Raw genomic sequence first — 16,061 nt, 5'->3', positions numbered from 1 at the left:
TGGTTCTAAATTTATTATTTTAGGTTCTGATTTTTTCACTGGACTTTAAATGATTTCACAATGAAGTGAGATACGTTGGATTATTTTCTCAGCTTAAGGTACAAGATAAGTTAATTGAACATTTTGTCATCAGGTGCGGGGATTCTCATCATTACCTGATCTTGTCTTGGCACCTAATTTGAGCTCAATGAATGTGCCCTTAGTCACAAGAATATCTTGGTACTGAGTCAGAAACAGAAGTAGAAGCAAGACTGTCAGGAATAGTGAAAGGAATAGGACCAGGAGGGAGAAGAGAACTTCTTTCCATTCCTTCACATAATCAAATGACATTTTTGTTTCAGCATCTTTTTTCAGAGCTAACTTTGCCACTCCCAGGTTAGGCAAGTTATGCTTTTGTTTTAAATTCTACCAAAAATCATTATGTAGTCTTTCATCATGCAAATAAACGCAAAACCCTGAAAGTTCCTAGTAAAATGGGTCAAAAGCACAAAAGCCCTCTATTCACATACAATGCAATATTGGTAATGTGGTACCTTTCCTCATCAAGAGAATGACCTGCTAATTATTACAGTTGAATTAAAATAAAGTACACAGGTTTGTTTGTACTGGTTATTAGCACATTCTTTTTGATGAAACTTGTTTGATTTTGATACATTTGAATACATTGCAAAGTCTATCAGTTCATTATACTACTCATAAACAAGTGGATGAACTGATACATTAAAGAAACATGTAATTAGGTATGCTGGGCCTTTTTGTCACTGGGTGTTAATGAAGAAAGCCTTCTTTTTACTAATGTTCATCTGTCTTTTAGTGTTCGAAGATATTGGAGGGTTTGGGTCACACATAATTTATTATAATGCCTTCCTGGCTATATATCTTTAAAGTTAACCACGAGTATTATTTTCTATTAAAATTTAAAAATCATGTGAAAAATCATCTGTATCTGTGCAATAGAGAAGAAACAATACATATTCTCAAAAATGCATGTATTATTTTCAGGAGCAAATATTATCAGAATTAAAGAAGGTAGTCAAGCCATTACCTCTTCACAACTAGCAGCCCCTGGTGTACACCTGCTTTCTTATATGAAAAATCTTCCCCTTCAATTCATATAAAATCATACTAGAAGTGATCATCTTTGTTATTATTATTACTAGTATTATATATTATAAATGAAGGATGATATTAAAAGAAGTAAAATAGGATGATGAATGTCTTAAAAAAGTTCTTTACTTCTCTTATATTTACCTTCAAGATTGCACTTTTTCTACATACCTAAATAAATTACAAAGGTCTTAATCAAATTAATAAAGCTGCTGAAATTGTTTTCACCTGCAAAATTTATTCTATAAATAAATGAAAAATGTGCAATTGTTTTTCATTTGACTTACGTTGCATATTTATAAGAGATTAGTTTCTTTGCTGTGAGGACTTGACTTAACTCACAGTTTGACTGAAATTTGTCCCCTATGACTTAAGTAATAAAATGAAAAAAATTGGAAGATAAAAGACTTTTAAATTCAGAAAGAGTAATTGCAGAGTTACTTTTTACATGTGAATATTCCCAAAGTGAAGACTTATAATTTCATCCAGCTTCACTTGGACATAGCTAGACAGAAGCAAGGAAAATAAATGCATAAAACTGAAATTGTTATATGTGAAAGAAAAAAATCCATAATTTACATGTAAGTATAATCCAGCATATATAAACTATATACATGTATATACAGTGTATGTACATATATATAATAGCACTATATTTATATAAACACACACGATTGCCCAATTATACATGTGTTATTGCTCTTATTTCTTTTAAAAGGCATATAGTATATTTATTAAACAGAATACTTATATAGTGAAATTCGTGATAGTTATGTTCTGTTTACCTGAATTTTCACAGTTGATTTTGAGCTAAGTATAAGTTATAAATGTCTAAGCTCAAATTCATATTGCTCAAATGACTTAAGATGAAGTCTTTTTATTACCATTTCCTCTCATATTATCCTGACTCGTTACAGTCATGTCTTACATTTTGTGGAGAATTTTGTTAATCATTCCTTTGTCATAGCCATTTTACAAAAATGCAACATTTATTGGCTTAGACAACATAATTGCTAAGGGATAGTACTGTATGAACAATGAATTTACACTAAATGAATCAGAATAATGTGTTGCAATGGTTAATGAAAAATCCTTACGTTCTGCAATTGCATTATCAATTTTCATAATCTAAACATAAATATTCTTTGCAGATAACAAGGGTTTAAAACCAATATTCCTAGGTAAGAAAAAAAAAAACTTTTCAAGCTCAATAATTAAACTTTTCTTGTGATCTCTCTCTAAACTTTTATTTAAAATATGGTGGTCATCATCCTTATATTTTTTTAGTATTTTGCAATTAGATGAAATAATACAGCTTTTTAAATAAAAACATAAAAGCAATCACATAATAATACAGTATAGAAAAATAATGTGTTAAAACTAGTACTGAATCAAACTAATATTTCACTTTCAATTATTTTCTACTCACCATCTCATAGTTAAAGGGTATTACAATACATTTTATTACTTTCAAATATTACTATTATAATTTGTAATAAAATAGCAAAGAATAATAACAAACATCTGTCAGATCTGGGTCTGCTTCAGTTTAATTGACCAGCACTATGAAGTGAATTAGTAATCTACCTTTTTCTTAAAAATAATCATTTTACTGCAGCAAAAACATAGAACAAATCCTAATCATAGGACCTATATTAATACCCATGGTACTTTAAGAAAACATATCTGGTATTATAATGTAAAGCTAACTTAAGTATTTCTAATGCACAGCTAAAATAAGTGGCCTAGCCAAGGGGGTAGAAAACTCCATGGAAGCAAAATATTACCTCCTTTGATACAAAATTCCATTCTCATATAAATTTATTTTCACTAAATAAATGTACTCCTAATTCAAGGGTAAAATTTATACCTATATTTCAGACAAGATATTCTTACTTTCTATATTTAATAAATAAAATATAAACATTATAATTATCAAATTATATTATAATTTGATATGGTTTATGGACACTCATTTTTCAAATGTCAAAAGCTCTGGGATTGTTAGGAATTGTACTTTAGTCTCATAATATGCCATGTTATGAATGTATGCACAGTTATTAAGGAAGTGGTAAGTATCTAGCTTTGCACTTTGAATTTTTATTATGCACATCTTTCTACTATTCATCAAAATATTTGATTAGGAGGAATGGGGACATGATAAATAACTAGCTTAGAGGGACTTCACAAATCTGATATTAAAACACTTAAAGGTTAATACTAACTCTCTGTGCCTCAAAAAACAAGACTTCTGGTGAAGGATGATTAGAAAAAACAAGGAAAGTGAGATAACTATGAAAAAGGTGACTTAAGGGAAAGTAAAAAGAAAATAAGAAACAAAGAAGAATGACACCTATTTAATAGTGGGTCTGATCCTCTTGCATAAGAAGAGTTGCATTTCAATATTGTATATAGAGAAATAGTGAATCATGTCCATGGGCTTTTCTTCATCTGAACTAATTCCAAAATATACTTCAAATAATGGAGGACAAAAGGTTTAGGTATGATGTACCAAATGCAAGGTAGCCCTGAAAAGTTACATTTCATATTGATATACTTGTGTTTTTTATTTTATGGATATCTATGTTATTACCCAAATATAATTAATCAAGAGATATATAAATAGGTTACTCTAGACATTCATGGGTTTTTTTTTTCTTTTTAAATACAATGCCTTAGTTTTATATCAGTTATGGAGTTTTAGAAGCCACTAGTCTCCTTTTTTATGGAAAAAAATGTGATGTAAGGCATCAGTGACTTGTAGTGAGTTACATTCAAAGCATAATAATAATTTCTAAGGGCAACTTGAGGAAACACTAGCAGAGAACACTGGCCTCACTGCATAATTCTGCAGCTACAGGTTCTATGAATCTCTGGAGCTCTGCTGTCCTCTACTGGCCTGATGAGATAAGTGCCTGCCTCAAAGCTCTCGAGTTTCTTTGTATCAGTTTAGTTTCCTCCACAAACAAGATACTGGCACCTTAAAAATCCAATTTTCTTTGGTTTCGCTCACATGTAAATGGATCATAACTTGGATTATTGTCAGGTTAATTTTTCAACATATTTTAGTGTCATACAGAAAGAAAAACTCTTTCAGCATCCTGTCTTTGTTCAAGAATGTTTGGGCCCGGTTGCAGTAAGTGGTTGGGAAAAAAAGGAGCTAAAATATAACAGTGACAACAGATCACAGAATTCTGACAAACTGGCTCCAAGGCCTTATATTTTTATTGGTTGGTGTGTGTGTGTGTAAGTAATTTTAGTGTACGTTTTTAAAAAGTATAGCAATTTCACTTTCCTTTTCCTTTATTATGTCTTTAACTAACATACAATTCATGGATCCTTGATCATGTCCTCCTAATTAATCCTGTACTTCTTAGCAATATAGTTACTGTGTTTTTTCCCAATTGCATCCTGCCTAGGAAAAATGATGCATCATTGGAGTACTAAGTTTGAAATTCATAATCCAAGAGAAAGAGGTGAACTATATAAATCAGATTTTTTTTAAATGTCCCACTTATATCCTGGTATGGGATGGGCATGATGGGTTATAAGATTTATCAATATCACAGTGCATCAAACTTGTTAATAAACTAGCTTTCTGTATAAGAAGTAAAAGAAAGTTTTTCAAAAAAAAAAAAAATGGGAGCACGAAAGGCATGGCATAGGTGGAATTTAAGGTTCAAGCTTTGTATCCTCTATATATAATGTATTATGTTTTTCAAAAACTTTTTATTAGGAAAGCTATACCAGACGCATAATCACTATACAATGATTAAACATTACCTTTACAATTTATAATCACTGAAATTACAGAATAAATATATGCACATTTCTTTTGAATCTTTGTGTGTGAGAGAGAAAACATTAAAAGTGCTTCCTACAAAGCTGTTAGTGATATATACCCAGTTGCTTTTTTATGTTTTTTATATTTTATATATATATATGTATATATATATATATATATATAAGAAAGTGCAGATGTTCTCCAAAAAATCTTGGCATCAGGATGAAGTGTCACAAAGAAGGTGTTCATACTAGGTGAGTGCCTACGGCTGTTAAACCACCAGGCCTCCACTTCAGTTGGCTCCATCCTGGAAGATGACTTTTCCCAGGGTTGGGGAGAGACGCTGTGAGCTGTACACTAGGGGTGAAGGGAAGGTGAAGCTATGGAGAGGATAGGAATGGATCGAACCCGAACTAATTAGACTGGGTTGAACGGGAGTGGGGGATGTGTTTGTGTGTGTGTGTGTGTGTGTGTGTGTGTGTGTGTGTATGTACCTACACCAGAAGGAAGAGGCTGCAGGTGTAGGGACTTATGTGCAGAGATTTGTGATTTCGTGTGGGTATGTGTGTAAGAGAAAAACGAGTGGGTGAGAACGTTCGAGCAAGACCCGCCCCCTCCCTCCCCGCCTTGCAGTTTCCAGGCATGCAGCAAACTGCATTATTAATACATGTACAGAATCTGTGCCATGAGGGCAAGAGGAACGAAAGCCACAAATGTCAATTTGTTTTCCCCCCTCCCTGTCAAAACAAAACTACAACTAAAAACAAAAGTTACTGAAAAGAAAAAGACACATCGAGTTTTACTTAATTAGGATCAATACAACGATCCCTAATATACCTTATACATGGCACAGTCAAAGTCTTAAGTTCCAGTATAAAAAAATAATAACATTTGCTGGCAAAAGTCTGCGAAGGCACTTCATTGATTAATGATCTGAGTATGGCCCTTCCTCCGAATCATATCTGAGTGGGGAGAGCATACATCTGTATTTTCTAGTTATCATGCGGTTTCAGTTCTGTTCAGGACAGGGAAGTTTGTGAGAATGGAGTTATTGGGACAAGTATAAAGGGAGCAAGGGATATATTTTTTCTTTTTATTTTCTTTTGAAAAAAAAAGCACTAATTTATTTTTCTTTTTCTGTTAGAACCTATATGTTGTCTTCTCCAGGACTTCGAGGTAATCCGGCTTGGTTTGAAGTTTGGCCCTTAACTCGAGGTAATCACTTTTTTGGGTTTGGTGGTCTGTGAAGCCCTTTCCAGCCGAGAAGAGAAGGGTTTCTTTGAGCCTGGCGTCCTGCTGTAAGTCTGGGTATTGCATGCCAGGAGGGTGGACGTGCAGTTCCTTTAATTTGGGCACTGTGCCATAGAGACAGTCCACAAACCCCACTGTGCAGGGGGCTGGTGGCGGCCTCTCTCGGTCTAGTAGCGTACTGCCACCACCACAGCCTCCCCCGGGGGGAAACAGCACCACCCCACCATTCTTCTCATGGCGGCGGAACCCAGCCAAGTCTCCCCCAGTTCCTGCAGCTACCCCTGACACCCCACCAGTGGCTGGGTGGTGAGTCTGAGGGTGATGATGATTCACGGTCACTATGGTGTTGAGCTGGGAGCTGGACACTGCCAAGGCCCACTCCTTTTCTTTTTCTAGCAAGGTCCGGTAGTTGCTGTGGTTCTCCTTGGGTGTCTCAGCAAACTGCTCACTTCCTAGGAGAACCTCCCCCATTCCTGGGGGTTGTGTCCCAGGAGCCCCGCGTTCTGCACGCCCTGTCTCCTGGACTGATGAAACGGCCACCTCCTCCTCCTCGCGAGGCTTGTAGATGGGGTTATTGCACATCTGAGTAACAGGGTGGGGTATGTACTCGTATACATGACCCACAGGAGGGGCCTTCTCTGGGGAAGAAATAGCCGGTCGTCCCCCACCTCCACTTCCACCTCCACCACCTCCACCATCCTCAAAAAGCCGGTGGCATTGCATCTGGATGCCAGTGAGGTCCACGCCTTCCTGCCGCTTGCTTCTAAAGGGCAGCTTCTTCCGGCGCCGGCGGAGGACATAGGCAAAGAGGCCTGCCGCAACGAAGACTGCTGAAAAAAACAGAACCAGCAGGCTGAGAATCAACACAGAAAGTGGCACAGGACCCCCAGGGGGAGAGAATTCATAAGGTGATGCACTTGTTGGCCCCCCAGCAAGGTGAGAATCTCCAGGCTGAGCTGGGGTTGCTCCAGCTGGCGCGATGTGCAGCATCTCTGGGCAGAGAACTTCCAGCTCGATAGTGCGCACGTCACGGTGGGTGAGGTTCTCAGGGCTCCTGCACAGGACATCACCCACCACACTGACTGAGCTGATGGTTTCGATCCACTGTTTGAAGGGAACCAGGTCACAGGTACAGTCCCAAGGATTCTCATTGAGGTCTATCTGGACAATGGCATTCAAGTGTTCTAGGACACCAGCCACAGGAAGGTAGAGGAAGTAGTTCTTCCTCAAGTTGAGCCGAGCCAGAGATGTGCCTGCAAAGGCATCTGTTGGCAGGGTTCTCAGCAAGTTATTGTTGAGGAATAGCAGCTTCAAGTTGGGCATGAGGCTGAAGGCCGCAGGCTGGATTTCCCGGATGACATTGAACTCAAAATACAAGTAGTGTAGACTCTGTAGGCCTCGGAACATGCCTGGTGTCAGCTTCTCGATGTCGTTGCCATTGAGAAAGAGGCTCTTTAGGTTAGGCAGGTTGATGAAAGCCCCATCCTGGACGTAAGAAATACGATTATTCCCTAGATGTAAGAGATCCAAGGAAGAGAAATTCCAAAAATCAGAACGGTATATTTTCTGAATCAGATTACTACTCAGATACAGTTTCTTAGCATTCAGTGGCCTTGGAAGAAGTTCAGAAATGTTATTAAATCCTCGCTCTTTGCAGTTGACAGTCAAGCCAAGGTCATTGATGTGCAAATTACAGGTACACCCAGTAGGGCATATAATGGGAATGGGTGGTCTGGTCTGGTAAGGAGCAATGGGAGGTTGGTTTGGACCAGGGTATAAAGCTTGGGATGTGGAGGGTGGCCTTGGTGTTCGAGATTGTTTGGTGGGTTTGGGCTGTTTATTTGAGGACTTGTATTCAACAGAAGAAGCAGTAAAATGGACAGAGGACAGCATTGAGGAAGGCTTAGTTGGCCATGTATTCTCCTTGCTTGATGACAAGTGGGGAATCCCCAAACTAGCCTCCACTTCAGAGTCAGACAACAAGGGACAGAGTTCTGTCTTCCTGATTTCTCGCAGGTCCTTTCCATGGAAATGGAAAGGAGTCTCGCAGGTGATGTCTCCCACCAGGGCAGTGTAAGGAATGCGTTCCAGCCAACTCTTCAACTGCACAATTTCACATGTACAGTTCCAGGGATTTTCTTCCAGCTGGAGCTCCATCAGGCTTCTGCCAATGTGATCTAGCATTCCTCGGTAAAAAAGAACTTTTAACCTGTTTCCACGTAGGTCCAAGTGGGTTAAGGAGACAGCCTTAAATAAATTGGTTGGAAGCATGGGGATGAGATTATCATTTAAAATCAGAACTCTCAGTTTACTTAGGTTCCGAAATGCCCCACTCTCAATACGTTTAATGACATTGTAGTCTGCCTGCAGATATTCCAGACTTTCCAAGCCAAGGAAGGTGTCATTTCTGAAGATGTCTAGTTTGTTCTCGTGTAGATATAGCCTCTTTAAAATCTTAAGACCATTGAAAGCTCCTGTTTGAATGTCCTGCAATGCATTGTTCCCAAGGTTAATGGACACAGCATTATTCAAATGAAGAAAACTGTTGGTGTACAATTTCCTCATTGAATTCCTCTGCAGATATAGTTTAAAAGGTCTTGACCAGAACTCAGCAATCTGACTAATATTTGTAAATCCTTTGCTGTCACAATGTATATGAAAGAGGCTTTCTTTCACTTCACAGTAGCATGGATCAAAACAGGGCTCATCTATTTCCTCTGAGTCCTCTATCAGGGGAATCGGGGTAGTCCATCCTAAAGCAATTGTGCTTAGAAGAATTATCCACAACATCCTCCCTCTGTGAAGCAGCTCAGCTATAGAAGGTTTCATCGTTCGCGGTTGATTACAAAACTGCAACAGAAATAAAGATGCAGATTTTTAGCTTTTAGTCATATGCTCTATTCTAATTGTCTCATACATGTGGGGCTTTTTAAGAGCGATATAAAAACTTTAGTAATTGTTGAACTAACACTTAAAATAACCTATCAACATGCTTTATATGTCCTATATCTTAAAATTAGGAGATGAAATATTGTACCATGCGATGACATTTTCCTGAATCAAGCCATATTTGGTAAAGGGCATATCATGAAATCAAAAGCAGCCTTCATTGCTTCTTATAGCAAGCAAGGAAACTGCATACAGTGATTCATTTTAGGGATAGGCAGATTCAGTAATAATGGCAATCATTTGGCCATTACACCTGTTTTCCCGTTAAAAATCATATTGATAATCAGAGGTGCCTATTATGGATCTGATTGAAACTCTGATGGAAGAAAGTGTTCTTTAAACTATGGATTTCTATTCATAAAAAGACATGGCATACCCCAGAGTTATTAAAGAGTATGATAAATTATGAGCCCATTGACCAATATCAGATGTTGAGATGTATAAGATGATTGGTATCTCAGGAAAAGCTAAGATTTCTCTTAAGACATGAGCACAATATGCTTAATTATAGTGCATGCTCAGTAACACACTATACCCCAACCCCTTTTGCCCAAGCAGGTCATTAACATCTCCTTTAATTAAATGAGTTCTACATATGTGTATCATTTTGGCCGTTTAAATCCTTTAGGAGTGATTAGCCTTTCTAAAGAACAAGCCCATGCAATTGTCAGAGCTAAAGATAGTGACAGCTAAAGGATGCTGAGCCTGGGAGTGTCTGTATTAAAACACTTCTGAGCTTAGTTTGGAATGTATATCTGTGCCTTTGAGATCAACTGAGGAACCCTGCAAAAAGATGGAATGGCAGATGGTTGGCTAGAGGAGATTTGGGTAGTTAAAGGCAAGAAAGAGTGGAAACCTGGATTCTTACCTGCTGATAGATGATCTATCACATGAAATACATTTCAAAGAAAGACATCATTCTTTTCCCATCAGAAGAAACAAATACAGTGCACTATTCTAATAATACAGAGCCTTCCTCTTTGGCTGTCTTTCCTTGCCTAATATCATCAGTATGTGAAAATACATAATAAATAAATTATAATAATACAGTTTTATTAGATTGCCCTTTCTGAGTCACTGAAATAGCAGTCAAAATTGAATTGTTTTTAATCAATAAAAATAAACGAATTTTTAGCATATATTGTCCTTCCACACAGATGCATCCATTAAGGAAATATTTTGTCAACCCTCTAACTTAAAACACAATGGTATAATTTACAGAGAGAGTGAAAAGAATAAATCTCCGCACTCAACTTGCATATGATGTACACAGCTGTAAGGAAAGGAGAACCCATAAGAAAGCAAAGAGAAATTTGCCTCAGGCATGCAATACTCAATTTTTAGAAACAATTAAATGAAAAAAGAGAGAAGGCAGATGAGGCTACATTGCAGTATCAGTTAGTCTTCCCTGTATCCCTTTTAAAATATTAAAATCTACTTAAGTTATTCCCTTTTCACCATTCTTTTTTAAAAATGCTTTTTTTGTTTTTGAGGTCCTTGAGATTTAGACAAGAAAGGCTCCAGATGTCTTTGACTTACCTATTTTGCAGGAGATTTTTTTTTTTTTTTAGCATTGAACATCGGGGGAGGAAAAAAAAGAAAAAGCTTGAGTTTAAGGATTCTCTCTCCCTCTCCCTTCCTTCCTTTTGCTGAAGCTGAAGGCAAGGGGGCTGGGGGGTTGTGGGGGGAGACCAAGGAAAAAAATAAAAGGCAGCAAGCTTGAGACGTGCTGGGAATGCAATGGGCCTTTCAATGGGTTTCTTTAGAATGCAGAACTGCCGCTTGGAACACTCAATAGAGGAGGGAGAAGGGGCTGCTGCAGGCTTCCAGCTTCGCTGCCGCCGCTGCTGCTGCCACCGCCGTAGCTTCTCTTCCTGGGTACCGGCAGCACATCATTGGGCATCCTTGGAAGGAGGGCGGGAGGAAGGCAGGGAGGAAGGCAGGCTCAATCAAGGTGCAGAATCTCGGACTTCTCTTGCGCTGGATTTTTTTTTTTTTTTTTTAATATGTGCTGTAACCCTGGATCCGGCTTTCCACGTCACCAAAATGAGCTCCAAGAAGGGGAACGCGCTTAGCATGGGGTCGGGCGCGAGCACTAGGAAGCCGTGACTATACAGTTTGTGTGTGAGTGTGTGTGTGTGTTTAAGGGGAGAGAAAAGAAGTGAAGGGGTCAAGATGACAAATTGTCAGAATAAAACAAGAAGGAAGAAGAGATCAACCAAGGGGAAACGTTCCTTTGGTTGGGACTGGGGGAGGGGTGTAGGCATTTTTTAATTTTTATTTTTTAATTTATTTTAACTCTAAAGGAAACCATTGCCTGACTAGTTTGCTCCTCTAGTTCCCCAAATCTCCACTCTCTAGTGTAGAGAGTTTGAAAAGTAAGACTGTCCTTCGGAATTATCCTTTTCACAGCACACACTTCCCTCCAAAGACTGGAATAAAGGGAAATTCAGGTCTCCATAGCAGAAGCCCTGAATCTAGCTGATTCTGCTTGAGTGTCCTGAGTAAGAGCTCAGGCAGCCTGAGCGACTTGGACTGAGTTTCTCCTGCATTTTGCTTCGATCTCTTTGCACCAGGAATCCTTTTGTTGTGCTGCAGCTCAAAGCCTTCGATTTCCCCTGGATTCAACAGCTATGTGTTTGCTGCCACCTCTTTAAAATCAGAGACAAACCAATGCTCTGGAAGGATACGCAGACCACTTGGGTAACAATGACACATTTCACTTCTTAAACCGGGAAAGACCTCGCGGGGATAGGGGGCAGCATTTCAGGGTTTAGATTCTTTCTTTTCTTTCCTACCACCCCCTCCGTCCCCCCAAATATTTATCCGTGATATTTTCGGCAAGGGGATGGTAGAGAGTCCTGAGGGTGGGGATGATTGAGGGAAGACGTTTCAGTGAAGAGGAGCCACCAGACCAGAGCTCACAAGAATCCTCTAAGAGGAGTTTTTAAAGGCTCACCTGATGGTTCTACAGTCCTACCTGCTGGGAGGAAATGCACCTTGGTAGAGAAGCTGGAGAGAGGCAAGTGTGCAGCAAAGGAGTCTCGTCAGCGGGAACTGTGCCTCCACAATGTCGCCCCCCAGCCCCGCAACACACGCCAATCCTGTCACCAACTCATGGGGAAGGGAGGGACTTTCTGGTCACTAAAGAACTGAACTCACTTGCCCAAGGGCTCAAAGTTAGACCGTAGAGCTGATTGTTTCTTAAAGCGCTTTTTACAAAACCCAACTTATGTATCAGTTTCTTACCATTCTAAATATATATAAATCACCCAACTCAACAAAACGTTACTTAAGAGTCAGTCATCGGATATTTGCATGGTATTTTGCATTAGAAATGACCGCACCTGTGTCTGCCACTTCACAGTAGCTGTCAGAGACTAAGTAAGCAGGCCGGCAGGATTCGCTTAACATTCCACACCCTTAACATTCCAGACCCACCCTATTTCTCCGTGTCTCAACCGAGAAGCAGACCAGCACTAATAGTCTGAGCTCAGAACGAGAGCAGTCCCTTCTCCTTCACCATCTGCCCCCGCCACCGGCCCCCACACACCACCTTCTGTACCCAACGTGCAGAGACAGTGACTGTTTCAGGGATCTTATCGGAACCCAAGATGCCATGGAATCGATGGGTAACCGGGAGGCTTCCCAGTGACAGTAAATGGCCCCCTTGGCAATCATTTTCTGTTTTCTCTTAAGCTACAACCCCCTAAGTTCTTGATCTGGGACATGTCCAAAAGGCTATTTCACCATTTTCCTATCCTTTATCTCAGTGTAGGGTGTCTAAGCTATAGGAAGAGCTCTAAAAGTTAAGGGATGAAGGGCTCTGGAGCCCGGATTTCGACCGCTTTCTGCTGCGAGCGCCCGGACATCATTTGTTTGTCCAAAGGGAGGACAAGAAGCCCTTTCTCCCCATTTTGCCCCCTCCCACCTCCCCCTCCGCTTTGCTGGATCTCCGAGCCCACTAATCTCTCCATATCTAAGATTAAATATTCCAATATGGAAGCAAAATGATCTTTCCTAGAACAAATAATTAAAATGCTGCATCATTCATTTTCTGAAAAGCCCTGAGCCTTCCAGAGGTCCTTTTCTAATCTATCGCCGGGCGAAACGCACAATGGGTCTGTTTAGAAATGGAAAATGATTAAAAGCTCAAGCCATTTTCCTTCTATCCTTTACAACACGAGCGATCCGCTGGGGGAGGGGCCCTTCGCTCCACCACCTGGCCTATTTATTGGAGTTACTTACTATTTATACTCCCCCAAGAAAAGGGGTCCGAGGGTATGTTAGTCTCCAGTACCACTCATTCTATCATCGTCCTTACAGCTAAATATCCAGTTCAAAAATACAACCCTCTAGCACCTGTGAGCTTATAGAAGCCACCGCGGCCAAACTAAATGCTCTACAAAGAACATCCTTACACGCGAGAATACTGGTTTCAATTAGGCAAAGTAGGAAAGGATGGCGGTGAGTACCTATCCGTGCAGAGCGCTCTCGATCTCCGAGGTTTACTCCGAGGGGCTTCCCAGCGAGAGGTGCAAACTCTCTGGGAGGCTGAATTGTATCCATCATGCAGTAGCCTGCAGTTTCTCCTCCTCAGGCACCAACTTTCAGAAAGGCCACCAAATCACGCTTGTAATCCTTTTAAGTGATTCCACCTTTGCGACTTGCAGGGAAATGGTCGCTGCATACCAATGTGAAAGCCGGGCGCACACCTAGCGCGGCAGTGCCAGTGACAGGCAGCTCCCGACCGCAGCTCTACATACCCTCGATGGCAGGCAGTGAGTGTCCCAGGACTGGGCTCTTTGTTTTCAGATCTCGGTGCTCTCGATTCAGTGGCGAGCTTCGCGGTCCCCGAGAGCCCTGGCTCGGTCTCTGGGTTTGTTTGTTTGTTTGTTTGTTTCTCTCTCGCTTCCTGAAAGGTTGTCACTCACAGCGCAATCCCTTCGCGAGGCCTCCTTCCTTAGGAAGAGCTGGGACTAGACCGTGCCTTCTCCGGGTGTCTTTGCTCTTGACCCTTTGAGTAGGTGGGAGTGGGGCTGGGTGCTGTGTAGATGAGAGAAGAGGATGGGGAGGAGTGGGAAGGAGGCTGGAAGGGGGTGACCAGATCCCAGATCCCAGCATTGACCAGACAGCGAAGGTGGTGGCGGGGGGGGGGGGGGAGGAGAGAAAAGCAGAGACGGGATATGAATACAACAGTACGGCTGTACACAACAAATTCGACTTGAATTTGGGGGATCTCCGGCAAAGCACCAAGGTGAAGAGATCCGGTTGGCAGAGAGTGAGCCCCCTGACAGCTCACCATTCAAGCACCCTCACTTCTGGAGCGGGGGGCGGGGGTTGGGGGAGCGGGGAGGAGACCGCGGAACGTTTCAGGCGAAGGAGACGCTCTCGGCAGCGGCATCATTTAAGACTGACCTGCTTTAAAAGTGCCACTTTAATGGCCTAGGAAATAACTAAAATCGGATTACACGTTACTTACCAACGTCTGCACCCAAACTGGGAGCGCCAGGTCGGGTGTTAGGAGGCAATATACCAAACGCCTGGCTGGAACCCGAATGCAAATCCATCAGCCGTCCCCAAATCGCGCAGAGAGGGAGCGGCGCTCGGGAGCCCCAGATCAGCCCATCGCCGGAGCCTCAGCCAGCTTGTCCCCCCAGCACCCCCCGGCTCCTCCTCCGCTCCAACTGTGTAAATCAGTCGCCGCAGTCCGCTCGCCGCGCATCGCAGGCAAATCCCTGCTTAGGAAGCAAGTGATATTCATCCTCTCTCTCTCTCTTTCCCTCTCCCTCTCCCTCTCCTTCTCTCTCTCTGTCTCTGTCTCTCTCGGTCACAATCTGCCAGCTCTACAAAGAAAACCCCCGTAAATCTGAGTGACAGAAAGTCAGCATTCTGTATCTGTGGATTGATTTTAACTTTTATTTGCAAATGAGAGATGGCTGTTTGGCAAATTACAGCCCAGGCCTGAGGGGTTGGGGGTGATCCAATTAATAGCATCTGACCTGTATCGGTGGGCTGTATCGCTAAACGCCTCCTAGAAGCAGTTTCCAAGTTATTTGCAGTAGCCTCCCACCTTCATGATACATAGGGTGACAGTTTGAAAGTACATGTATTTCCTCATCTGTTTACACCTGCTAAGAGAGAGGAAAAAACTGTGGGGTGAAGGGAGGTGGGGGCATTTGATGGAGATATGCTGGGTAGTAGTGACAACTTAAATAAGGACACTTGAACAATTGTTGCACCTGTGTGAAAGTATTATTGCAACATTCTATACCAACTGGAGGCGACCATTACCCCCACTGCAGAATACTAACGCAGTCACTTAGTGCTCCATTCAATCTGCAGTGTAAACCAACGCAGTTATTTTTAATAGATCCCGTTCATCAGAGACTGGTGTTGGAGAGAAGGCAGTATTCCACTAGCTCCCAAACTGAATAGGAGGTAGTCTGGGGAATCATCTCTATCTCTTACCATTCCCTCCTGAAGTGAATGCAATAAATTGTCCAAGGCAAGGGAAGTTGTGTAGCTATTATACTTGTATATGTAAAATGAACTCACCCTATTTTCAAAAGCTTTCAAAGGAACTCTAACTCAATCTTTGCAAAGAGGCAGTACTTTTATATATGAAAATCTCTGAGAAGCAGGCCTAGAGATAAGATTTTAGCCTTTATTTGATGGATTCTATATACTGTGTTATAGCATTGTTACTCTTTACTGTATACATATAATACGACAAGTCTGGTGTCCATATTACCTTCATTGAAAGAGAGACAGGTATGGAGCTGGTTATAGTGAAAACTAGAGGCCTGTGGAATTTTTTGGAATATATATATATATATGTACACACATATATGCCAAATTTAGTATAGCAACTGTATTCGTTATGCATAAAGTGTGAGTTTATATTGCTTTTTAAAAATAACATACTTACAATGTTTCAATTTATTCTCCAAAATACTCAGTTTCCTTT

General features: G+C 40.9%; 1 protein-coding gene across 4 annotated transcripts; it reads right to left on the bottom strand.

Annotated features, from left to right (window-relative positions):
* Positions 1–575: 575 nt before the first annotated feature.
* On the bottom strand, positions 576–14,719 carry SLITRK3 (SLIT and NTRK like family member 3). Of its 4 annotated transcripts, none has more exons than XM_060298437.1 (2): positions 13,858–13,921; positions 576–8,992 (listed from the first exon to the last, which is right to left on the bottom strand). In XM_060298437.1, the coding sequence occupies exon 2, from the start codon at positions 8,969–8,971 to the stop codon at positions 6,032–6,034; it is 2,940 nt and encodes a 979-aa protein (XP_060154420.1). In that variant the 5' UTR covers positions 8,972–8,992; positions 13,858–13,921; the 3' UTR covers positions 576–6,031. The 4 variants fall into 4 exon arrangements, with proteins under 4 accessions (XP_060154420.1, XP_060154421.1, XP_030712860.1 ...); XM_060298438.1 differs by lacking the exon at positions 13,858–13,921 and adding an exon at positions 10,631–11,024; XM_030857000.2 differs by lacking the exon at positions 13,858–13,921 and adding an exon at positions 14,574–14,719 and having other exon boundaries at positions 577–8,992.
* Between the last annotated feature and the right edge of the window lie 1,342 nt (positions 14,720–16,061).

Source organism: Globicephala melas, chromosome 4, assembly GCF_963455315.2.
Source record: "Globicephala melas chromosome 4, mGloMel1.2, whole genome shotgun sequence".
NCBI lineage: Eukaryota > Metazoa > Chordata > Mammalia > Artiodactyla > Delphinidae > Globicephala > Globicephala melas.
Note: the sequence above shows the minus strand (reverse complement) of the source record. Positions and strands in the feature narration are given on the sequence as shown.